The 25,616-nt window shown below is 36.8% G+C and overlaps 1 protein-coding gene across 1 annotated transcript in view; it reads left to right on the top strand.

Moving 5' to 3' along the window:
* RAP2A (RAP2A, member of RAS oncogene family) overlaps nt 1-23,961 on the top strand; it is a gene marked incomplete at its 5' end in the record, with an annotated part of 31,080 nt that extends 7,119 nt beyond the window's left edge. The window contains one exon of the mRNA XM_083855433.1: nt 19,883-23,961. Coding sequence (XP_083711559.1) covers nt 19,883-20,120 — 238 coding nt within the window. The 3' untranslated portion in view covers nt 20,121-23,961. The remainder of the gene's footprint in view (nt 1-19,882) is intronic.
* Between the last annotated feature and the right edge of the window lie 1,655 nt (nt 23,962-25,616).

Below are 25,616 nucleotides of genomic sequence, written 5' to 3'. Positions count from 1 at the left end.
TTAAAGCTCTTATGTTATCAGGCATACTTTTTAGACCAAAATTTCAAAAATAGACATTCTTTGACTTTTGGAAGTTTTTAAATGAAAATATGAAATGTCTGAGTGAGTGGATCTCCCAAAAAAAATCATCAAATCCTTCCATTAAATTTATTTTCTAATTTTCTTCTTAATAATTGAATGTCAAATTTTTATTTCTTGTGCCTAAGAAAAAACCTGCGGTTACTGGTTATTTAATTTCTGGAGCATTACAAGTGTTGCTCAAACAAATTTTTTTCCTCCTTGTAAATGGTGTAGGTGGTATGTGATGATAACGTTTTGAGAGAGAATAGGGAAGCAATTGGGACTGCAGTGCTAAATTATCCTGGCACGTAGTGACTTGTGTAAAGATTTATGGATAAAGATTTTAAGGTAACAAGAACTGTAGCTATCTGCTTCTATGGGCTCTCTTTTTCATTAGCTTGCTTCTGCACTCTTTTGGGGTTTTGGTTTTGTTTTGTTCTGTTCTGTTCTGGGTTTGTTTTCCAGAGGTTTCCAATACAGGACTAGTATTCAGTTTTTGCTGCACTAAGGCAAACACTATAGTCTAGGTACAGTTTACAATGATGAGTGCAACTTGAACACTTTCTTTGTCAATGGGTTGGATGCATTTTAGCAGCTGTGTTGTCTTAAATCCTAGTCTAGACAAGAGAATTAAAGGTGTGTTATGAGCACGTTATCCTTTCTCAACATTAATGTCATGGGACTTGCTCAATTAATTTGGTACTGTCAAAATTTTTGCTCTTCAAAATGCAATGGTGACAATATTTTAATTCTTGGCTTTATTAGCTGTAGACTAGGTGAAAGATCAGATGAAGGAAAGAAAAACAAAAGGAATGTTTTTAAAGTATATTAGTTTGTTTTGAAATATCGTTTGTGTCTTGTAGATAGAGTTTTAACAATTTAAAATGTATTATCTTCTGCAAAAGCCATGGTAATGAGAAAGACATTAAAGCATTTTTAAAATATTAGGATGTAATAGTGTAGGGTAGTGGTCTGTGGTAAAACAAAATACAGTTCTTACTTTGTAGAATGGTTTGGGGACTTCCATTATTGTTCTGGTTAACAGGTAGCCACCTTAACTAAAAGATTAATAGTGTTTTAGATTCCCATGTGAGTTTCAATTCAACTACAATTTAATTTGAACTGGAAATGAATTGGATAAGGCACTGAACTTAAGTGCTCTGAATGTTGTGAAGAAGAGCTTTGATCCTGGATTTCTGATTAATTACAAGAAAGGATGTTTTCAATAAATAGCCAAATAGGTCACTGCTAGCCTATATGCATGCATGTCTGCTGAATTATGAGCAAGTTTTCGTAGAAGAATATTTGAATTGTTTGCCCTCTTACTCCTAATATATTTTACAGTAAAGAGTATAAGCCAGGACCGATCAACCTACTTTAACTGATTAGATCTGCTTGCAGTGTCCAGCATTGCTGTAACATCTTTTAAACTCCTGTACTGCTTAATTGAAGCATTTTGTAAAATAATTGGGCTGCTTCTGTCTTTTCAAAAAGCTGTGAATTTTATAAGACCGATATAGAAATGCATAAGTTCTCTTCTCAAGAATTCCTTTTCTTTTGAAATGTCCATTCCAAATTTTTAATTTAATTTATAAATTTTAGAAACCTCTTTGGTTTTGTTCAAACTAAACAATGTATACAAAATGTTGGGGGTTTATACCATTTTCCGCAGAATTTATAAATGAGGAGGGGAAAAAAATCTGGAAAAAATTTTGGGGTTTTTTCACCTACCTCTGTATTTAGTGATGCAGAATGCTGAACAATTGTGTTTCTTTGAACTGTGACATCAGTCCTAATTTGTATACTGCTACTTGTAAATACATGTTTTTAGGAAGGTAAGTTTTCAGTCTGTGGATTACTTTCCACTGCCAGAAGAACTTGATGTATTAATAGATTTTCCTAGTAGTAGTCTTCTCCAGGTTCAGAATTTGTCCCTCTTCTGCCGAAATAATTCTGCTGAAGACCTGTCACACAGTGGTATTTTGTGGTTTAGATGTAAGGTTTTTTAGCTTCAGGAATTCAGGTTGGGTTGTGTTTGTTTGGGTTTTTTTTAATAATTTGGAGGGCAGAAGATGATCACATTGAACTATTTCTTCTGTAGGATTTTATCAGATGCCTCTCATACCCTTCTAACCCCACATAGCAAAAAAATCTAACTGGTCTGAGTGTTTTTCAGTCTCTAGTTAAATCCAGGCTCTCCATCTTGGTGCTTAAAGATGGCATCTGCTCTGTTAGTCTCAATGCAGTTAGACTCTTGGTAGCTGACATACAGGTCACTCCCTACAATGCCTGGAAGAGAGAAGAATGAGTCACATTCTGCTGGGTTAAGGCTGCTGCAGTGCACTGACAAAGTTCAAGTGATAATGTGGAGTGAATTCTTCCATTGCTATCTTCGTTTTGGGTGTGGTGTTAAGTTTGGAGGGAGGAGAGTGGGGGTTGTCAGTGTGGTACCACTTAAATCTGTTTGATCTGCTTGGATTCTTTAACAGATAAGCTCCTCAGGATGCATGGAGGCTTTGGAGGTAGGAGAGGTTGGTTTCGTTAGTGTACCAAATGTGCAGGATGCAAACAGGCACTTCTGGCATCGATCTTCTGAACATGCAGTGCTCTGGAACAGATGCCTTTTTAAATATATTTTTTCCCAATACCAACCTTCTCTTTTTATGCATTTCATTTAGAAATAATGGGACCCGGGCTTTAAAAGAAAAAAACACTACGATATGTTGGGTCATTTGCTTAGGAATCTGCTTTGCTTGAAGTATTAAGTATAATACTGTTGCAGCAAGCCACTCAAACTACCAAGTCATATGTGCAGAATCTTTTCTCTTGAGAAACAGGATTGGCCACAGGTCAAAACACTTAAAAAAATGGGAGAGAAATGGAAGTCAGTATCACATCATGAAGCAACAGCTGACCTTTCCTGAAATATTATGGCCACCTGTTCTTCTGGTGATCATTAACTATATGGGATATCAATTTTGTATTTTTGCAGTAACTTCCTAATCTAAAGAGAAAAAGCAGTCCTGAGAAATCACTTGGTACCGGTCCTGGTACCTTTCTATTTCTTGTATGTCCAGTCTTTTTCTGTTGTTCCCTTGGGATTTGTGAACTTGCCTTCGTGTTTGTACTTACCGTCATAGTGGTACATCTTCAACAAAAAGACTGAGGAGTAGTTTTTAAACCTCTCTTGCAGTTTAGTGGTTAGAACAGTCTTCTGGGAAAAGCAGATGTGAAACTCCTGTGACTAAAGGAGGTGTGTGGTGCACGTCTGTCACCTCATTGATAAGGGTTGTAATCACTGTTCTGTGTTAAATGTGAGAAACAGCCTTGACAACACTTGCTTTTATTCCCAGGGCTTTCTGTGGAAGTGATATCTGTTGTGGGCTTGTTGAATATCTTTCTATTGTTGTGTTGGTAGACTCAGCAAGCAATGTTCAGTGAATTAGGCCTCTTGAGGGACTTGGCTGTTCACATAAGTCTGCAGAGACCTTAGGTGTGTGACCCTCTTTTGGTTCCAATATATGGCTCAGCTGGGCTTGCACAGCTCTAGGCCTTCAGAGAGATACCTTGTTTTGGCAAAAACTTCAGGTGCAGCTTTTCAAGAAATTTAGTGAGGAGGAAGAAATTTTATGGAGCAGTCTCTTGGTCATAGGCCTCTAAATGCTTCTGTAGTACCAGTATATTTATTTACCTCATTTTTGCTTTGCTACCCAGAAATATTTGCCATCACAATGAGTAAATCTCTCTACCTCCTTTTTCACATCAGCTTCATTCTGTATGTTTTGAGCCGTGAGTTTCTGAATGCCTTTGTATGACTTTTTTAGTATAGAATATGGAGTAGGCCACAGACTTGATGATCAAATCATCCACAGCAAAGGCCTAACAAGTCTTGTACTTCAGATGTCTTCCTTCTCTAGGAGTTCTGTGCACAGCTTATATTATATTGCTGTTTATAAAATTTTATTTGGAATAGAATCTGCTTGGATGTCTATTCTTATACGAATAGTTGTGTGAGAGATGATAGACTCTTTCCCAGGAAGAAACTAGAGAAGATGATATCAGGATAGCCATTCAAGAGTCCGTAGAGTTTTAATGTTAAGTATCAAACAGGAAGAAACTTGAGTAGTTTGCCTTCTTTGGGTATCTCTTCTGCCTGTCTCTTAGTTTGGTTGTCTGCAGCCTCACTTAACATTAGAAGCTGCAGATGCTCAGCAGTCCCTTTTCATGCCATCTGTTTCTCCAGTAGTTGGTATAGGTTGGCCATGTGAGAGAATCAATAGTTTTGTGCTCCTTGGTCCTTGATGTTCTAAAAAAATTTAGGCACAATGGCACATTCTAGAATTTTGCTCAATCCAAATATGCCCAAAATTCATTAAAACTGGGGAGAAGCCAGGCTGCCTGCTGGTGTGGTGCATGTGTGGCAGTGTTTTGATGGGATTGGGGTTGAAGAGTCCTCTGCAGCTTTTAAAGATAACATAATGGATCAGCTGTTAATTTTTCCTGGACTGCATGAATGGATATCTAATAGCCTCACCTTTAGTCTGGCCCCATACAGGATGTAGTTGTTCCATCTGGGATTTTGTAACCTCTGTTACTTAACAAAGTATCACTGTCTTATTATGTAGTTGCTGCAAATTTCTGAGTCTGTTTTACTATCTAGCAGTTTTTAGTCAAACTTCTTGTAACTCTTTCATTTCTAATACTTTCTTGTTACCAGATTTCTTAGCAACCAGAATCAGATACTTGCTGCTCATCAGAAGAGTCTGTTAACAACTGTTGGCACAGAATGCTGTTCCTATTACCACTCTGAGTTTGTTTTTACATTGTGGGAATGGTCCTGCTGCCACCAGGCCTTTTGGCCCAGATTCTGCACTGACCATGTAATTGGAAGAGTTGCTCCTCATCTGTGTGAAGGTGGTTTTCAGGAACCATGATGAGGAAATGCGGTCCTTGGACAGCCTCCTGATGAACTGGAGCTACTGTCCCTTTCATCTTTTTAAATTATACTGTTGGTTACACCTGTAATTGCCAAGAGCTCAACTATTGTGTTGCAGTGGTGGTCTGTAGACAGGACATGTGAACATTTAACAGGAAGTAGGGCCCTTTCTCAAGGGAAGGAATTGACAGGCACTTGCAGATGATAGGAACCCTCCATCACAAGACTAAACTATAGCAGGCACATTCAAAGGGCCCTTATCTCTAAAAAAGAGAAAAGAAACCGAAAATAAACACAAGAAACTGAAAATAAACATCATGGTAGCTTGATGGTGGAAAGGTGATTTATCTAGACTGCTTCATCTTAGGTACTTTAGTAACTCTTAGTAAGAAATCCATGCAGTTCAGGTTTTACCTACCAAAGTTTACAATGTAACTCTCTTATGAAAAGGAAAACAAAATATACAGAAAGCTACCATCAAAGTACTTGAACTTAACATGTCCGAATTGCTCTGGAACATAATGAAGAGGGAAGGAAGGTGCTATGAATTGCGGAGCTTGCTAATGTCCTTAAGCTTGATAGGGACACATTGGAGAAAAAGAAACAACCCTGTGTTTACAAAGTTTTCACCTCTGGAAAGAATTGCTGCATTGTATGCTTTACAATGGAAGAAAGAGGTATGATATTTGAAAAAATAAAATATTTTCTTTACATGGCTTCTCAAGAACTTGGTCATTCAATATAATTGCCTTTCCTATTTTAGGAAATAGGAAATTTAGGAAATAGGATATTGCCTTTCCTATTTTTTTCTCACAAACTATATTTGGTAAAAAATACACCAAAAAGTAAAAAAGAGAAAAGCGTCCTTTTTTAAAATGAGACTAGTATATTCAAGAAAAAAAACCACAAATAACCTAAAGGTGTGAAATCACATAACTTAGTGGATGTTGAATTCTCCAGATGGTTTTTAGTCAGAAATAGTGACTGCCATCATGGTAGCTTCATCTGCCAAAGAGAGACAATGGTAAGCTCAGCGTTGGATGAAAGCTGAGAAGGCACACCTTGAAAGTCCATCATTACTCTAAAATTAAGCAGTTGTATTGCCTTCCTAGCTGGGATAATTAGACTGGTAATTTAAGTTTGCATTCTTCTCCAAGAGATGATCAAAACGCTTGCTTTGAAGGACTTTCTGTCTGTTAGCAAGAAATGTGGTTAGATTAAAAGGACTGGGAACAGACTGGGCTTCACACCTCCGCACACACCTTCAGATTAATTGGAATGGCCTTTCTGAATAGGACAACTTAATGTGGAAAAAATAATTAGTGAACTATTTTCAGGAAATTCTAGTTACCAATTAGTGATTCAATGAGAAGAAGGTGTAATGGACACTGGGGTGTGTGTACAGTATCTTTAAACATAGTCTCTTTCTTAAAAGAAAACCTTCTTTTTCAAATATTTCAATATTTTTCTAATATTTTGTTACTGTTACTTTAGAGGATTAAGTATACAAATTACCATCCTTTCTGTACTTAAAATGTGACAAATAGACATGTAAATATTGGGGTAATAATTTGTTTCTAGAATAAAATAAAGTACATTTTTTTAGTTTGCTCAGAAAGAGAGACAGTTAAAATGTATGTGTATGCATAACATACACATAAATGTATGTATATATGTACACAAGAGGTTTTCATTCTTTTAGCCATCTGGGATCAGGACTCAAGATAAAAGGAAAATATTAATATATGAATTCCATCAGGTTCTGCAGTCAACTTCTGTTTAAAATAATTTAAAATAGGCTTTGTATACATGTGAAAATACTTTCACCAAATAACTTCTGAACAAGTTTGTTTAAACCAATGTAAAGCCACATTGTTTGTCTCATACCTAATATGAGCAATATTAAAATTGGTATCCATGCAGGAATTCACAGCATTTTAAAGAAGTTTCTTAGGTTGGCCTGGCTTGTTTGTGTTTTCTCCCTCTGAAAAAAAAATTGTCAGTAAGAGACATAGGCACTGATTTCATTCTGTTTGCCTCTGTCACACACTCGGGTTGCTTTTTCTATCAGCGAGGGAGGCCCGTCCTCCCCATCTGGCTGGGTGACAGCGGCCGTGGGCCGGCACGCAGCCACCAGCAGGACACCAGCACAGAGCCACTCCACTGCCCAGGGGATGCTGACAGCCCCAGCCTTGGGCTCTGACCCCGGCCCTGCTGACACAGCTTTGGCACTGCCAGCACAGCCAGGTGCCCACATCCCCAGAGAAGCAGCGATGTGCTGCTGGAGTCCCAGGGACCAACCTCACTGGTAGGGTTAACAGGTACGAGATAAAACGGGCTGCAGGATTGACTGGCTGCCACAGAGGGTCTTCGTGGACAATAAAATGGCTGTCAGAAAAGTTAGTAAAACTCTTCTGGGAAAAAGGAGCTTTTTATAACCTAGACTAGACCCAAGGAAATTAACATTTATACAGTAGTTAAAATATAAATAGCTTGACATTTGAGATGATGAGTATATATGAGTTCCTCATTCTAGCTGGCTTCATTTTGATAGTTAATCAAATATTAGATTTGAGAGATAAATACAAACATCTATGTATGCGAGGAAAAGTAGAATGTTTAGATTTCACTGTTTTATTGTTAAATAAAATACTGTTAAATACCCTGTATTTAATATCATCTTCCAAACAAGTTCTTACTAAGAAATTTCTGGATATTTGAGTGGATTATATTCACAACACTGATTCAGAATGAAGTAGTCTGTTGTTTTTCTTTAATTGGTACCAGTCTTACTGTAGAAAGAATAAAGAAATCTAAGAAAATTATTTCTGAATTTTATGCTCAAAATAGAAAGGAGGCTATCAGGAACTAGTTCTCCATCTTTATTTCCACTTAGAGGTAATATGTTGTGAGATAGTATTTTGTATTTGAAAATGAATCAAAATTTATTTTGATAGTAACAAACAAGTAACAAACAATCAAAAAATCCTGACAGTTCTGAAGCTCTTATTTTGGTCTGTTCATGTTTAGATATGGAAACAGTTTCACTTAACAAGATTATACACACTTAAAATAAAATTTCTGCAGTTAGAAAGTTAAGGTGTTGAAGATGGAGGTTACTTCTTAAACCTGTGGAAATTAAAACCTTTGTGCTCTGTTTATTCTAACATTCCAATTATTTATAGCAGGCATATGGTAATTAGATAAATTGTTCTGTAAGATAAGGGCCACCAACTTTCTGAAGTCATGGCAGAATGGTTTTGCTTACCAAGTTGAAAATAAAATATTCTGGTAGAAACTTGGCAGGGCAAAGAGGCTTTCAGAGCATCTGCTCAAGTCAAGGCCTTGGATTTTTTCTTTGTTGGTAGAGGAGGGTTTGACTATGGTTGAAAGGACACAAAATCAGAATATTATTTCTGCAGTAAAAGAGAAAATGATAGCATTTATACTGTTCTGTCCTGAATTGGTTCACTGTATCAGTGTGGTCACTTGCTTAGAGTTTCTGTAAAATAGTCCATCTTCTGAAAAATGTCCAGAGTTGTACCCTAAATGTACCATTATGAGGAAGATCAAAAAAAAGATCATTTTTTTCAAAAATTTTTAATGTGCATTGTAGAATGTTTTTATTAGCTTGAAGGACATTAAGCTGTATTCTTCTTTAGTTTCTAGGGCAACGAAGGTCTCTGCTTTGAACTAGACACACAAATTCTTTTCAGGCTATGCAGCATCATAAAAACTCTAGTATCTACCTGCCTTAGCTTCTACAGGGGGAGTGATAAGAGAGCAGAAGTTCAGGCCAGGTTATTTGCCAGTTAGCCCTGTTATTTTTGTTTTATTTTTTCTTAAGTTTTAGTGACTTGCAGCTAGGTTCACTGCAATCAGTCAAATTCTTCAAAAAGCAAATAAATAAAAACCTCTGTAGAACTGCAGTTTGTATCAGTATGTAATGCTTGATTCTGCAGACTAGATCATGGCAGTCGAATTATCAGAGGTGAATTTTGTGACCTAGGCTTGCACTTCAGGGGCCGGATCTGGGTAGTGCCAAAAGTCAGGAGCACAGACTTTTTGGAGTAAAAGGTTCTTACCTCCAGATGGAAAAGAAACTGTTTTTTCTCTGTGGTTCCAACTGGATGGGACAACACAGTCGTTCCTGAACGCTAATCCTTTGGAAGTGGGTGATGTTGCTAAGAAGGTTTTGAATTAATTGTTAGGCCTATTCTTGAAGACTGTAAAAGTGTAATTTTAATGAGCTAGAGAAAATCCTATTAGAATAGTTTAAACAAGTTTTGCAGTGGAATTTTTATCAGTTATTATAAATTGGTTAAAGTAATATAAGAGTGTGTTGGCTTTGAAGAATGAACTAATACTTTAGAGGACTATAGTCTTCTGGCCCTTTTAAAATGCATATGCATTTCATTGGTTTTTTGCTATTTTCGCTTTATGTATCCACTAAAAAGTTTCACCTTTTTATGCTTTAAATAAACAAGGCTAAAGAGTTTGAAGTTGTCATTAACTTATGCTTGAGCTTTAGTTAATTCTGCAAAATCTGGTTAGTTCATTTTGCTTTCAAAAATTCTAAGATATATGTCTGTCTTGAGGCCTGTAAGTATGATTATCACTTCCTCTACATAAATTAATAGCTATAAATATTTATATAACTTTGTCATTTGTTTCTCAGCCCATTTTCTACATAAACAAGCATTATGCAACTCAGTTGTCTGCTTGTCTCATCTTCCTCCATTACCTGCTAGTAAGTTTTGAATTCTGCAGCGCAGTCGAACTAAATTAAACATTAGGACAAATTCCCAAAGAGATCATGGAAGGCCTGTCCTTGGAAGTTTTCAAGACTGAACTGTGCATGGCCCAGAGGAAGCTGGTCGAGATTTCCTGGCTGACCTTGCTCTAAGCAGGGGGTTGGAGACTTCCCAAGGTCTCTTCCTGCCCAGATCAACATCTGGAACAAATTAGAAATCTAAATAATGATTAAGTTCTGTCAGAATTGTTGGTGGGAAAGATACACTATCAAAGATACACTGTCACTGCTGTAGTTATGGAAGAAACTGGCACATGCTTAATCCTAATTATGGACTGGAAAATGGTGAGGGGAAAAGTTGTAGGCAGAAGGAAAAACTAGAGCTTTAGATAGCAGCATTGATAGACTCTGTAAGAAATTAGACCTACCATTGTACTCATAAATTACTTTACAGACTCTGTGCTTTATACAAAGTCTGGATGCTGTTTCAGCTTTTCCAAAGAAGTATTATTAACAGTATTTTATTGCAAGGATTTTTTTTTAAGCCAAGCTACAGGCATGAACTTTAATGCATCTGAATTGGTACTAATCTCTTTGGTCACTTTCTTTCTCCTCCATCACCTTTGTCAATGCTTGCTTGTACAGGAAGTTTACAATATATTTTAAAATATTACAGTAGTTTATCTAAACATTTGCACATCAAGATATGCTTCAGAGAGAAATTTCTTGTGGCAAAACATGTATTGATAGATAAATAGTAATGCATTTTAGAGTCATTGTTGTTTGAACACAGCAATGTAATAAGTTTGAACTATGAAACAATTGGAATCCATAGATTTGTATGATGTGCAAGAGGCTCACATTGCTTTTAACAGGTATCTGCATTTTTCATTGCTTTTGTAAAGGAACCTATTTAACCTCACATCATCAGAATAGTCAGGTTTTATGACTTTGTAGAGTTTTGTACAGAGGAGCAAAAGAAAAGGAGAAATCCCTCAATGTCAGCATATATTTTAAGGTATTGTGAGCCTTTGCAGTTTCTGCTCAGGCCGGTGGTGTTGAAGTGAGGTAACCTTGACTTTGTCCTCAAAGTTGGTGTTCTTGCTTCAAGGCACACCTAATCCACCAGCTTATTCTTTCTGCTGACAGATTTCATGTTGGCATAGAATCTGCCCTAATCTTCTAAATACGTGTAAAGAAATCTCAAAATGTTGTGGTGTTACATAGCTTACTGCTGAGAATAGCTGGGTTGCAGGGTGCTTTTTCACTTGAAAAGCAAGCAAAACTGCTGCTGCATTCTTCAAGATGTTTGGATTGCCTCCATCACTAAGGATGGAAGACCTCAGAAATGTTTATGTGCCATAGGCAATAGAGGTTAAAGCTGACAACTCTTTTCTTTAGATGAAGAGTAGAGGTACAGAGTTCAAGGACTTGCTAGAAATTGCACAGGAGGTTGTAACACAGGAGGGTGTGAAACTGAACCCACATCTCTTAAATCATGTCAGTATTCCTCTTGCTTGATGCTTAATGTTTTTGCTCTAAGACATTGGAGGATAAAATTTAATTATAAGTGGTTGTATCTGAAAAAAGTGGTCATTTAAAAGAAGTGTCTTTTTTTTGAGACTTCAGAATACAAATAAAAGATAGGTGGTTGTCTCTTTAATTTTACAATCTTCTGTATGTTGCACATTTGGTAGGTACTGAAAGCCTTGACGTATCCAGTCATGCTCATTTTATTGGAATAAACATTACTATATTAGCATGGCTTAAAAATATTCAAGGTAAATAAACTAATGTGGTTATTAAGAATAATTTTCAATTATGGATGCAAAGCTTAAATATTAAAATGTGAGGCCTAATTTTGAGGATGTTGAGCTATTCCTACAGCTAGTAGCAGTAATTTAAAAAAAAAAACCAAAAAACTAGGCCCTCAGCTTTAATGTCTAGAAATTTTTTGAGCATGAACTTTTTTGTATTTAAGCAACTATAACATGCCTCATAATCTGTTCGTTTTCTTGACAAGTAGACTGCTTTCAGTATGAACTGAGTAGAGAGACAGGAGCTAGATGAAAATGATGCAGCTGTGAGAATCTCAGATTTGTAGGACATTCTGATTTTCTTGTTGCTTTTATAAACAAGGGAATTAGTCACAATGGAAAAAATCAGGTAAAACATTTGCCTTGTATTTACTTGTGGTTATTGCTTCTTAAGCTAAACCAAGGAACAGAAAACTCCCATTTGAAAAATCCAGTGTTTCTGAGTTGCTAAATGTGCCAAGCATTTCAGGATTTCAGCAAGATGATGTTGATGCTTGGTTGTGTAAGATGAGGATTTTGATTGGCATAGAGAGGGAACTCAAGGATTAAAATCTTGTTTGGATATGCTCCGAGCAAACCTGCTGCTAAGAGGGTAGATTTTATATATCCCTTAGAGTCTTTTCAGTCTTGATAATAGACTTCAGTGTTAGCTTTGAATTTTAATGATAGATACTAGAGAGAAGGTCCTTTTTAAGGTGAAAAATAACCTCTTGTTTATGAAGGCTTTTGAGCATCTGAAATGGTAGTAGATGAGAACTGAAGCTTGTGTTATTGGCTCCTTGTCCTCAGCACTCAGAAAGCTGTTTTCCTTCACCTGTGCTAGAGCCTTACTTCGAGGGGAAGAGACAGTGTCATGGGACATAGTTTAAACATTCATCGAGTTCTGCAAGCTTAATGAGAAAATGTCTTCCTGACATCTTAATGATCAGGGATTCTTTTTTAGGACTTACTTTAGTGACTAGCAAACCCTTAAGACATGTTGATAGAATTTTCAGATGTTCTTGACATTTTACCTTAAAAAGCGGGAGGGAGAGCCAAAGGTAGGCTCTATCTGTAGTGGCTTGCAGAAGCAGGCTGAAAACTTGGAAGGAATTTATTGTTATTCTAGTTCTCTTATGATATCTTAAATGTGGAAAATCCTCTGCAGATAAGATTTTTTTTCTGAAGTGAATGGAAATGACCTGTAAAGATCTTTGGTGTTCTTCATATAGACATGATGTGCATACTCCTATTACATCTGTTGCAGCAAGGGAATGTGAGTTTACTACATGGCCTTTAAGTATGTGCATTGGGTTGTATAAGCCATGGGTCTTGCCCCTTAGAAGGTCTCAGCTGTAAGCTGCCTAGGAATAATGTGTGCAAGTGCTTTGGTTGAAAAGTGCTTATTGTGAGAGTTGGGAAGCAGATATTTATTGTGCTTCTGTATACTGTGGTTGGTTGTTGTTTCTTGGGCTTTTGCTTGGAACTATTTCCTCTAATTTCTTACAAGCACAGCACCAATGGTGAGCCAAACTGGCAAGTGAAGCCAGCTCTAACACCCACAAAACTGAATTTGCCTTAAAGTATTTTATTTAAGCTAAGGGGATTATTTCCAGAAAGTTTCATGTACAGAAACAAAGTTTCTGAAGCCTCCTCAAAAGTGATATGGTGTGGTGTTATTTATTATTCTAATATTACCCTCCCAAGTTGTTTTGCAATTATTATTTAATTTGCTGTCCTATGAGTAAGTACAATTATCATGACTTTATATACCTCAATCTATCCATCTGAAGAGTTTGTTTTCCCAAAGGCTATGTAAGGAGTTCATGTCAAAGCCTAGAATAAAATGTTAGATACCAGTCCTGCAATTAGGCCATACACTGTTCTTTATAGCAAACTGATTCATGACTCAGCCACCTAATTGCAGTGAGACTTCCAATAAACTCTGTAACATCTGCTCATTTATAAAAATTATTTTAAGACTATTTTTTTAGTTGGGAGTTGTTGCTTAAGAAATTAAATCATTACACAATATAGCTTACAAAACTGAATATTAAATGCAATTAATTAGTAAACCGGAATGACTTGTTTTCCCCAGAATCGTGGGAGTTTTACAGCTGTTCTGTATGGTTTTGCCTGAGAAGCTGTAATAATTCCCATTAGACGGAAAAATGCTCAAACTCTGCAGAAACCTACCTTTGTTAGATTTAAGTATCTCTCTGACACATTTATATATGTATACAGCTATTGACACATCTTCATTGGTGTCTATTTGCAGGAGTCCATGGAAACATAATTCTGCACAATGACCTCCTAATGGCTGCAGTTTTTAAACCTACCGAAAAACAAAGAGTTGGGGTTTTAGGGAGTTAGGGGAAAAGTGAGATGCCCCCTCTGTCTGTGTGTTTTAAGGTAGTAATAGCTTGAGAAGTATATATATTTTTTTCCTGCTGCTTTGATTCAAGAATTGGTAGCTTCAGCAAAGGGTTAAGATGATTTCCTCTTTGAAAATTCTGTGGTATTGCTTCCTCTCATCCTGGTGTTTGAGAGGCTCAGAATCAGGCTGGGGAACACTCTGTGCCTTTTCTTATCCTCCATAGCTGATGGGAGTTTTAACTATTGAGGATTCTGCATTAAATATCCAAATAATTACATTAAAGGAATTAGAAAAATTCTTGGTAGTTACACTTGAAATATGTTCTTCCTCTAGGTGAGGAAACTGCTTGTTCAAGTTATGACAGATTTTACTGCAGGCAGTCAAAGTTTTCAAATTACATTACAAAAAGATATTTAGTTATATTTAGTGTGAATTTGTAAATAACTTAATAGATTTAACTGTCATTTCTGTTACTTTATTTCCTATTACCCATAATTCTTTTGCTGTGTATTTTGGCAGGATTCATACCACATTTTTTTTGTAAGTCTAAAATGAAGAATAATTATTTTTATTGACTTTTTGATATTATTTGCATCATTTTCATCACTAATATCTTTATCCCTTAAATTAATTTCCTTTTTGAAATGCTATCAAAAGTGCCAGAAATGCATTAAAAAAAAAAAAAAAAAAAAAAGGAGAAAGATGCCCTGTGTGTAGAAGGTAATAAAGGTGATTTAGTACTGGAGACTCCTTTTGATTATTAGTAATAGTTATCCCATACCAGATACCTTTTGTATTTCAGTGGTCCCAGTTTTTTATCATGTAAAGCTGTAATCATGCAGCTTCCCAAAAGCTTCAACAGGGCTTGAAACTTGTTATAAAGAATAGTCTTTAAGAATACAGGGTATTATCTTGATTTGTTTTTATTAAACAGAATGATTTGGTTGAAAATACTTGGGTCTGATATAAAGCTCAGGAAAAAAATCCTAGAAAAGAGACACCACTTCCAGAATGTAAAATTAGAAAACAGGAACCTGTTTGTACTTTTTTTTTCTACTGACTAGTACAACTCACACACACACACACAGAGTGTAGGGATACTGGGCAATCTCTACTGCTGTTTAAGGGAATCAGATCAGTTTAGTAGCCTTGGTGTGCATTAGGGGTGTTTTTTAATTCTTGCTGGTTTGATCTTCATTTTTATTATAGTTTCACTGCATATCATCTTTGTTTTTATCTTTAATGACAGTTCTAACCAGAAATCTGAGAAGTACCTTGTAAAAGAAGTCAGGTACTGCCCATGTTTTTCTGGGTATGATCGAAGGTGGAAAAGTTGTAAGGGAAAAGTCTCTGAAGATCATTCTGATACCATTCACCTTGAAGTTTTCTAAGTGTTTTAAGCTGTTATTTAAAGTGTACATAGTCATCTAAAGAGAAATGTGGATGATGTGTGTGCCGTGTGAGGTAAGATAAAATATAGAAATATTTATTGCTGTGTGACATATAAGACTTATATGGTCAGTGGTGTATAACTGGGCCACATAAAACATTTGAAGTTTGTGTATTTATTGATCTCATGTGGCTTTGGTGGCCATCCTCACAAAAACTGAGAGATTTGCTGTTGGTCCCAGGTGTTCATTAAAGATGGGTAATGGTAGGTTTTAGCACTGAATTTATCTAGAAATAGGAAATACATTCTGATTGACTTTTATGGGGCAATGTCTGTACCTTGCCAGTAGTGGAAACCCTAGATATGATGGCATTTCACTCTGCACCAGTATCTTTCATAGGGCTATAAATGACTGCAGTCCGATTATCTCTTCAAGAGTCACCACTGCTCAGTATCTGTCATATTGGAGCTAAAGATAGTGAGATCATTTAAACAGGGTGAAGTGCTTTGTTCTTTAATTGTGCTCTGCAAACACGTGTAATTGGTTTTGCAAAAATTTGTTCCTGAAGAGGTCTTAAAAAGTCAAGCCTTCCCCTGCTACATTTGAGAGGGTTTCTTACAGGCTCAGATATTTTTGCCCTAGAATACATACTGTGCTACTTTGATACTGACAAAAGTGCCAGCAATTCTTATTTTCAGGTAGCCCTCCTGCTTTTCATTAGGAATGATAAGTGCTGCTCAAAGCTTTTCAGCCATACTGAGAAAATTGGATTTTCCTTCTCCAGAAATGAGCAGAACTGTGCCAGTTTTCCATTGCTAGGGGGACAGGCAGGGGCAGATGGGCTGTAGCAAAAGGCAGAACTTCTGCCCAGCTCCCACTGTGGGCTGAGATGCTCTCTCACAGATCATATGATGGGAGCAGCAGCCTGGATTCAGGACTTAAGTATAGGTGGTGGTGTTTTATCCTCTTTTGCTCTGCTAAATGTGTAAGTTAGATCCTACTAGAGGAAGGATTTTTGAATTCCTATGTTTGATTTTTGTGGTTGTATGGAAGGGTTCTGCGTTGGTGGTTGAACATTTCAAGGTGGCTCTCTTTCTCTATTTATTTTTTTTTCCTTTGTAAAGAACCTGTTTTTCTCTTGGCCAGTGAAATTCAACAGGGTGAAAAGCCTGTGAGGAAGAGATATTCTTTTTCTCTTCAAATGTCATTAGAATCATATAGTTCCCCCACATCTGAGAAACTGCTCTTGTCATGGTGGGCCTGTGCTGCCACACATCACCTTAGTGGTATCAAATGGAGTCTCCAGATGCAGGCAGAAGTTCTCCAGTGAGATCAGCAGCTGTAGTAAGGGGAGTATTGAACCAGGGGTCTCCCCCATACTCATCAGAAAAAAAAAGATGCCTGAGATATTTAGTGAGGCAAGAAATTCCGGCAGTGTTCAGAGGTAAAGGGTGCAGAGCTAGCTTGAATTTCCTAGCTTGTAGAGTTTGATTTAGTCAAGAGCTAGATTTTCCACAAGGTGTTACCAGAACTCAAAAACTGGAAAGTGTGAAGACCCTTAGGACTCTGAATGAAGACACACAGTTCATCATCCTCTTGGTACTTGGAGAATATGATACACAGAAGTCTGGTCTGACTCCCTCTACTCAGCTTGGGTCTGGCAGGACTGTTGCTGAGCTGGAGCTCATAAGTCCCACTCATACCAGAGCCAGTCTTCTGCTCAGTGTCCATGGACTGTTTTTCCATTATTTGCTGCATTCTAGGTAGTAGACACTAACTTTTCTATGTAGAATGATAAATTGTGTGTATTTATTATGGACATACACAAGTATATATAAAATCTAAAATATATGTCACATAGAATATGTATATATATAAAATGTATTTTCTCTGTAAAGTTAACTACTCAAAATCTAGGTAGTACAGGAATGTATTCTGCAAGAACAAGTTTATTTTTGATAGGAATACATAATGAGAGCTTTGCAGAAACACTTTCTTACACATTTCAGTATCATAAAGTTATTGGCTATTGGGCGAATCTGAATTATAAGGTGAATAAGGCTATTGACTGTAGGATCTCATTTTAGGCAGTGAAGGTAGGTAGTGAATTAGGTAAATGCAACAGGAAAAGCAATACAGAAAATTGCTTCTATCTGTTCCACATAATAGTTCCTAGATGGCCTTGTGCAAATAAATTAAATTAGGCTTTTCACATCTTTTCTGTCAGCTCATCAGTTCTTTCTGTTCTTCAGTACAAAACATCAGGGTTTCCACTGCTCCATTTCCCAGGTGCTGAGTACTCACAGCATACAGACTCTCAGATAATTAGTTTCCTAGCTTTTCTAGGATTCCTAAACCTTTTAAGCACCTAAGACTTTTTCAATGGAACTGACTATAAGTCTGCAACAAGTGTGTATGTGTTTCCTGATACGTTTCTCAACAAATTGGAGGGATCTCAGAAAACTCAGAGAGGTGATGTTCTGTTTTAATTCTGGCTCATCTATTTCTTCACTGGGCACTTCTCAAGCACCTGCTTTGAATTTCTCAGTTTTACCAGAAGGCAAGCCAGTGGAGAGTTAGAGAAAGTTCAGAAATCAAGAAATGCATTGAAGGGGGTACCTGATTCCATTTCCACCGAAGGATTTTTTTAATGCTGTATAGCAAATACAATAGGACACATGCATCTGAACAGTAAAGATAAGATAGCAATTCACTATTTCTTTTTATCTGTTGAGTGCCATCCATCTTATGTAATTTAAGACTATGCTATCTTGTGTTTAAATGCAGGAGGACAGATTTCAAGATGCTTGTGTGTATTTTGGTACTTAATTAATGACAGCTTAGCTCTTGCAAGAGTTCCAAACATACCATTCTGCTAAACACTGCATATCCACGGAATAAGAAACGGATTGTGTCTCTTCAGATGGTGAATGAAGGAAGGATAAATGGTAAAAGTGAGGGGAATTCTCTGCAATTATTGATGACAGCCCTGGACTATGGATTAAATTACATTCCCTTATTAAGCAAATGGGCATAACAAAGTTTAGAATCTCAGCTATATCTTATGACATAGTTGAACAAATTTTTGACACTAGTCTGAGGATGTAAGAGTTGCTGATATGGTTTGAGAAGTTACTGGCCTTTTATCCTTTCGGACTCTGGGGGAGCTCACCATCCCTGCAGCTGAGGCAGCAGGAACACACAGGTTACGTGTTCCAGTGCAGAGTGGTGACAGACAGGGAAACAGGCTGTTTCCCTCAGCCAGGTGAGGCAGATGCACCAGCACTGCTCTGCTGTCTTGCCTGGCAGGCAGGGAGGACAGGAGGGAGGGATGAAGGTGTAATAGGTGGCTTAATGAGGGTATCATCTTCAGTTGCGGCAGGTGTCAGCTGTGTCTTTTGTCTGTCCACAGTTCAGTCTTACTCCAGTGATTTGACTCAAGGCAGTACTACTAAGTTAATATGAAGGAGAAAATAAGGTTTAAGTTGAGAAGGTACCATCTTGCTTCTCTTAGGTCTGGTTTGAGTGCTAAAAAATCGTAATTGGTTTTTCTCTCAGTCCTAGTTGCTTTTGTGAGAAAACCTGTGTAGTAGTATTTTGGAAATAGGCCCAGCGTTTTCTTCTCTCTTCTCTTTTTCTATGACAAATATGTAAATTTAAAACCTGGTGGAACACTTAGTTTCATGTCTGAAGAAAGGTTTATGAATGTGAGGATGGAAAAAAGAAACCAGCAGGCATTTCAATTTTGTAAAAAATTTTGGCAAGGATCCCCTCACAAGGAGGTGCAAAGTAACAAATTCCTTCACAGCTATATAATCTGTTGTGCTGTCCAAGTTGATTATGAAGCAGAACTGTGATAGTATTGCCTGGAACTTAATTGTGATTTTTTATTTGTCTCTTCAACTTGTTTATCTGGCATGATGTGAATGCTGCAAGGGAGAGATATACATTTGGTATTTTTTAGTATGTGCTTTTATGTAACAGTACTTCTATCTGTATGCAGTACTTGAAGTGGACTACATTTCCTGAAATTTGGAATTAATTTACTGGCCCTTTGGTTTTGTCTCATTTGTTACTATTCAGAGAGTCCTGCGTATCTTGACCAAAGGTAAATGTACTCTTGAAAGGGAGAGTGTTGCATCATTATCCCAAGCAGGAGATAGAAAATACCCGCTCATGGAGAAGGAGGATGTAGTGTTCAAGGGAGGGTTTGATGTCCATCCTGTTCTTAATGCTTGGAGATTGCAAACAGAGAAAATAGTGTTATATTCCTCATTTTTGTAGTGTGAAAGTATTCCTGGCATATTTCCTGGAGGGAAGGAAAATTCAGAGGAGGAAGTTTTTTGCAGAACTCTGAAAGCCCTGAGGGGAACAAGATATGCAACAAATTGCTAGAATGTGAAATACACATTTTTTTCAAATGTTAAATTTTAAGATCATCCAAATGTCTCATTCCTATTGGGTCTGTACTGTTTGCAAATAGATTTTTTTCTTTTTTTTTTTTTAATTTAAAATGTTGTCATTTTTAAAAATATAATTATTGTTGTTGTTTTTGTTTTTAAACTGTAGGTATGAGAAGGTGCCAGTAATTCTGGTTGGTAATAAAGTGGACCTGGAAAGTGAGAGAGAAGTATCATTGAGTGAAGGCAGAGCCTTAGCTGAAGAATGGGGCTGCCCCTTTATGGAGACCTCTGCTAAAAGTAAAACAATGGTGGATGAGCTCTTTGCGGAAATTGTTAGACAAATGAACTATGCAGCACAGCCAGACAAAGATGATCCATGCTGTTCTGCATGTAATATACAATAGCATTAAAAATGACCTAACCTGGACTTAATTTGCAGAAATTTTGTAAGGTGGTAAAACTGTCTACTTCACTTCCTGGTTTGTGGGTCACTTGAAATACATCTGTAGTGAAGTAGCGACATTAACTCAGAGCTGAGCATTGAAAGTCAATCACTGACTCTGAATATAATTGGGTTAAATGACCACATCTCACCCATTTTTTCCCTTTGAGCACCTGCAATTTTATGGCACAGTCAGTTGATCTACAGGGTCATTCCAGTCAAACATACGTGTGTTGTCATGTCAGACAGCAACAACAGCGCTTATTTCCGAAGAGGACAGAATCCTTTTGGAAACAGGAGACGAAAGCAGTGGAGAGGATATATATCTCTGAAGACCTTTCACAGCAAGCATAAGTATGAAAAGGGGAGCCAAGTCTTTTGGTGTCTGATTACCACGCTTCAGAATGGGCACTATCACATGTGGCTGAGTTTGTTCAGTCAGTTATGTTGATTTCACCAGAACTTCTGACAGTGTTGGAGGAAAAGGCTACCAGAGACCCATATAGTTTGGATTCTTTTCAAAATCAATGCTATTATTTCTACACTTTATCTCACATCTTGAAATAGAAAACATTGAATCAGTGTGTGAAATGAGAGACAAGATCTGGAAACAAGTGACGGGTGAAGAAACAGTCTGGCATTGGAATGTTTTAAATCTTTCATTTTGCTGCTCAAAAATGGAGGATCGCTTCAGGTTTTGGTCTACAAAAAGCCAAACAAACCCTCTGTTTACAAAGCAGGAAGCATCTTTATTTTCACTTTACTGAACCAGGAGGAAGCAACTGTGATGAAAAAAAAAATTGCTGAGCCTTACTAACAAGGAACACTTTAATAGATTAACTAGTACCATCTTGTAAGGAAAATTAAGCCATGTTTCATCCATATGTTCCCTTCTGCAGAAACCTCGTGGGACAGTATGAACATCCTGCATTTTTAAGTTTGTTAAAGACAACAGTTTTTCTTGCCTTTAAGGGCTACATTCTCTGGTGTGATCCCGAACTAACCTTTGAAAATCCAGTTTGCTATTTGATAGCTTTAATGTTAAAAACTTAAATTGAATAACCATGTGAAATCATTTGGTTCAGAGGTGAAATAGTTATGGCTGTAATTCCTTAGGTGAGTGTGGAAATGGCTCTTTAATTGCCTGACACACTATTCAAAGGTTGCCCCAATTATTGGAGTGTTTAATGGTGGGAGCAAATATTTTATTTGGAAAGGATGCTCGAGCTCTGACTTGCTAGTTTCATAGCAGTGAAGTATTTATCATTTGCATGACTAATGGCACAGAAATACCTATTTCAAAGTCTTACAATCAAAGTATAGAAAAGTTTTCAATCGCAATGTTTAGATTTTAAATGCTGGAGAGATTGTCTTGAGCTGGATCTTTTATAGGTAAAATTGGCCATAAAAGTACAGTCACTGAGCCTGTGGTCTAAATAACACCATGCGTTTATTAGTTTTTAAATCTTGTGCAGTAACAGTGTAGTTCCTTGTGTTTAAATGAGTGAAAATAGGGGTGCTGGGCTCTGTGTGTGTGTGTGTGTTGAGTGTGTATGTGTGTGTGTATATGGCCCTTAGAAATGCTGTAATTGGAGTTAGGTTCGAGAGTTTTGCCTCCATCTGCAGAACTTCCTAAAAACGCTCTCATCTGCCACAAAGGACACTGGAGTAGAAAACACTTTGCAGATTTCCATACATAAATATCCTTAACATTTGAATTATAGTTCACTGGATGATAACTAAAGAAAATCATTCACAGAAGAGAACTGGCCAACTCTGCCCTTAATCTTTCAAGACCTTTTCACAACCAGTGTGACAAAGGGCATTAGATGCCACAGAAAATTAAGCCTTACTAGAACATAAATGTAGCCCATTTCCCATCTACTTTGCAGAGCTTTTGTTACTGTACTTTGTTTTCTTAGGGAGATAGGCATAGCATTTATTTCTGGCATCTGAATGCCCATTCTGGGTGCTCTGAATCGCCCTCCTAGAGGCACCTACCTCTTTCCATTGACTGTATAGCAAACTTAGGCTTTTAACTTTAGTCCTCCAAGTCACACAACTCACATGCCTAAACTAGATGGTATGAATGTTCTCTTACCACCCCCTTCCTGCCCATTGTGTCAGCTGCCATGCTTAAACAAGGTGTGAGATGTTGGATTAATGATATATCAGGGTTTCAAATCTCTAGATTGGGAAACAGTTAATCAAGCAGCACAATCTATCCGTAAAACAGCTTGTCAGTGTGAGATCCACTGCGTAAGCTCTTGAAAAAGAAAAATGACAAAAAACAAACCCCAGAAAACAAACCAAAGCCAAATTTCAAACTGAGTTGGAAGTGCATGTTATGGGAGGTTATTTACAGAAATGTGAAAAATCTTTAACTGACAGATTGTTCATTGACCAAGAAAATGGAATGAAGTAGAGTATGAACAGCCTAACGTGAAGTTCATAATATAAAGCAGATGGACTTTAAATACAGGAAAAATTGCACAGTAAATTTTTAACAAAAAAGAAAGATATTAAAGAAAATATCTCCCAGTTCTGTTTCTTCATTCCACTCTTACATTTTCACAAGCATAGGCCATATGTAAGCTACCATGCAATTTGGCTGTGGGGGGGGCAAAGCATAAGTGTTGTTTTTCATTGTATAGTTCTGAGGAAGTAGTTATGCACTATTTGTATTTCCACTAATGTGAAGATAGTGGAGCTTGAATCAATGACAGTTGCACTCGACAGATTTTTCAAGTTATAGGGTTAGCAGAAAGGGAGGTAGGTGAGCCACATGGCAGCTGCATGGCCGCCATGCAGGAATCACTGGTCTTGGGTCACTGTTTCATTTGTACCCTGATAGGATTACCAATTATAGTATTTGAAAGTTTCTTATAACATGCCTTAAAATATTATGATTTGTTCCAAAGACCCACTTTTCCTTTGGCTGTTCTTGTAGAGCTTTGTACTTTTCTACAAGACAGCATTTCTCCAGTTTTGTTGGGTTTTGTTTTGGTTTTTTTTTAAAAGTTGCAACTTTTATTCTTTTAAGCTATGATAGTGAGAGCAACTGTTTCCTCTTTCCCTTAAAAATACACACAAAAACGATTCAAAACAAACAAACCAGAATCAGATCAAAAGTATTCAGTATAACTTGGATTTTGTTTGGGTTTTTTCTGTTGTGCCCATCCCCTTGCCCACCCCTTCAGAGCATAAAAAAAAAAAAAATTTGGTGACATTCTCTGTTCTGATTCTAGCCTCTCCCTAACCCCAGTGCTACAGTTGCCATTACTTTTCTGTGGGAAAACTACTGGTATTTGCTTTCCTGTATAGAATGTTACCTAAAGATGTCAGCCATTTGGTTGGGGGGTTTTGTGCATGTTTGTTTTTAAATTTTTGTTTTTAATTATTTTTTTTAATTTTTTTTTTGCCAGTGTGCCATCAAAGCACTGGTTAGGCTTTAATTGTGAAACTCCACAACAAAAGCAAATGTTTGACAACTGCAGGAGGCTTTTATCTGCATTGTTGTGCATCTGTTAATTCTTGATCAGGGTTTGAAGAAAGACTGAAGGGGGTTCTGGAGTCAGACTTAACACTGTTGATTTGGAGTTTCCTAGGGGTGAATTAATGTATTTCACAGTTAATTGTTGAGCTCTAATACAACTGGCAACTTAAAATGGAGCAACAGTTTGTTTTGTAACAATGTCAGTTGTTTAAACCTTGATGTTTCAAATAAAACAAGAATTGTACATAGAACTCAATGCAAACTCAGCAGTTGTATTTGGAGTTAAATTATTTTAACAAATAAATTTATTTAATGAAATCTTCCTTGCATTTTCTGTGTTGTCCATTTTGATTTGATCAAAAACTTCATCCAGAGCTGATGGGGGTGCCCAGTAATTTGAAACAACAACTCTCAACTGTATTCAGTTCAGCTAAGTATTTCCTGCTAAAATGCTCTTCTGGTACAAATTAAATAGCAATAAATAAAAATCAAATATAATTTATTTTGGATGGATGGATGGATGTTGTAGTCGAAGTTATGAGCTTGATAAAGAACAATAGCAACAGAGGGGGGTTTTCTGTTCACTTTTCTTAGAGGGATACACATTGACAACAATCAGTAATACTCAGTATTTGATAAGATACAGCTCTTGCTGTGGCAAGAGAATAGTGCTTATTGTAAATATATAATAAAATGTTCTATATATATAAAAATAAAATGACCAAATAAAAACTTGTTCAATATATGATATAGTTAATATGCAGAGCTACTTTTATAGCACTGATACTGCAAAGGGTTAAAGAAGGATTGTTTGTTATATCAGCTGTTCAATTGATGAGTGTTTTGAAGGCTTTCAGCACCACACAAAAGGAGTTAGTGTTATAAGAACTTCAAATACAATTAGTGTTGCAGAGATTTATAAATGAACAGTTGAGCTAATGCTAACAGGATTATTCTAGCTAATTGGCACTGATCAGCAGTTACATTTTAGTCATGCCAGTATCACTAAAATACCCTATTTTCAGTAATGATGGGTGCTTGGTAGTCTCTTGTTTTCATGTCATGCATGCCTTAAGGAGCAAGAAGCCTGAGGCTGGCACATCTTAAAAAGCTTTTAGTTCTATGGATCATATAGAAGGCTGACACATGCTGCTAATTGCATGCTTTTGATTTGCCCATTCATTCTATAAATCATTTCCAAGGGAACTTTTGCTGATGAGTTATTCCAGTCCCATTAGCTTAGTAATATCCCTTTGTTTTGCCCAAGAAGATACCTATAGAGAGACAATAGGGATTCATTGGGTTGTTCTGAACAGTTAAAAGAAAAATTATGCCAATGTGTGGCATACTCTTTTCAAATAACTGAACAGCTACTCCTAGCAAATGTTTTTTCTGTCTCTCTGCACTCTTCCCCCTCTTTTTTCTTTTTTTTTCTTTTTTCTTTTTTTTCTATTGCAGTAATTTTTTTACTCTGTAAAATATTTTGGTTGGATATAATATCCTGTTATCAGTCTTCCACAGGTATCAGTCTAACTGGATCACTAACCTTTGGTCAATATTTCTGCTGCTTGACCAGAGATTCACTGGACTACATCTTCTATGCCAAGTTACTTCTAGTAGTATTGTGTCCTTGCTGTTTACCTTGTGTTTTATTATCCATGAAATGACATCTATTTTTCTGAGCGCAGGAAGAATGATTCTGAAATTGCTGGAAAATGTGTTTATTACTCTGTCTGGCCCACAGCAGTGTAGTCATCTCTTCCTTTAGCAGGCACCATCTTGGTCATTCTCATTTAAGAAAGAAATTTCCAGCTTCCATTGACTTGATTTTGTTTGAGTGCATCAGTGTCCTACTCAGTTGTCTTAAATGTAATTCCTGTTTTGCTATAAAGCATGAAGAAAGAACTTTTCTTGTGGTTTTTTTGCTAATAGCAGTCAAACATTTGGAACTGCAGTTTTGTT

The sequence above is a fragment of the Zosterops lateralis genome (assembly GCF_965231275.1).
Source record: "Zosterops lateralis genome assembly, chromosome: 2".
Taxonomy (NCBI): Eukaryota; Metazoa; Chordata; class Aves; order Passeriformes; family Zosteropidae; genus Zosterops; species Zosterops lateralis.
The sequence above is the reverse complement of the archived record's forward strand: the minus strand, read 5'-3'. Positions and strand labels throughout refer to the sequence as shown.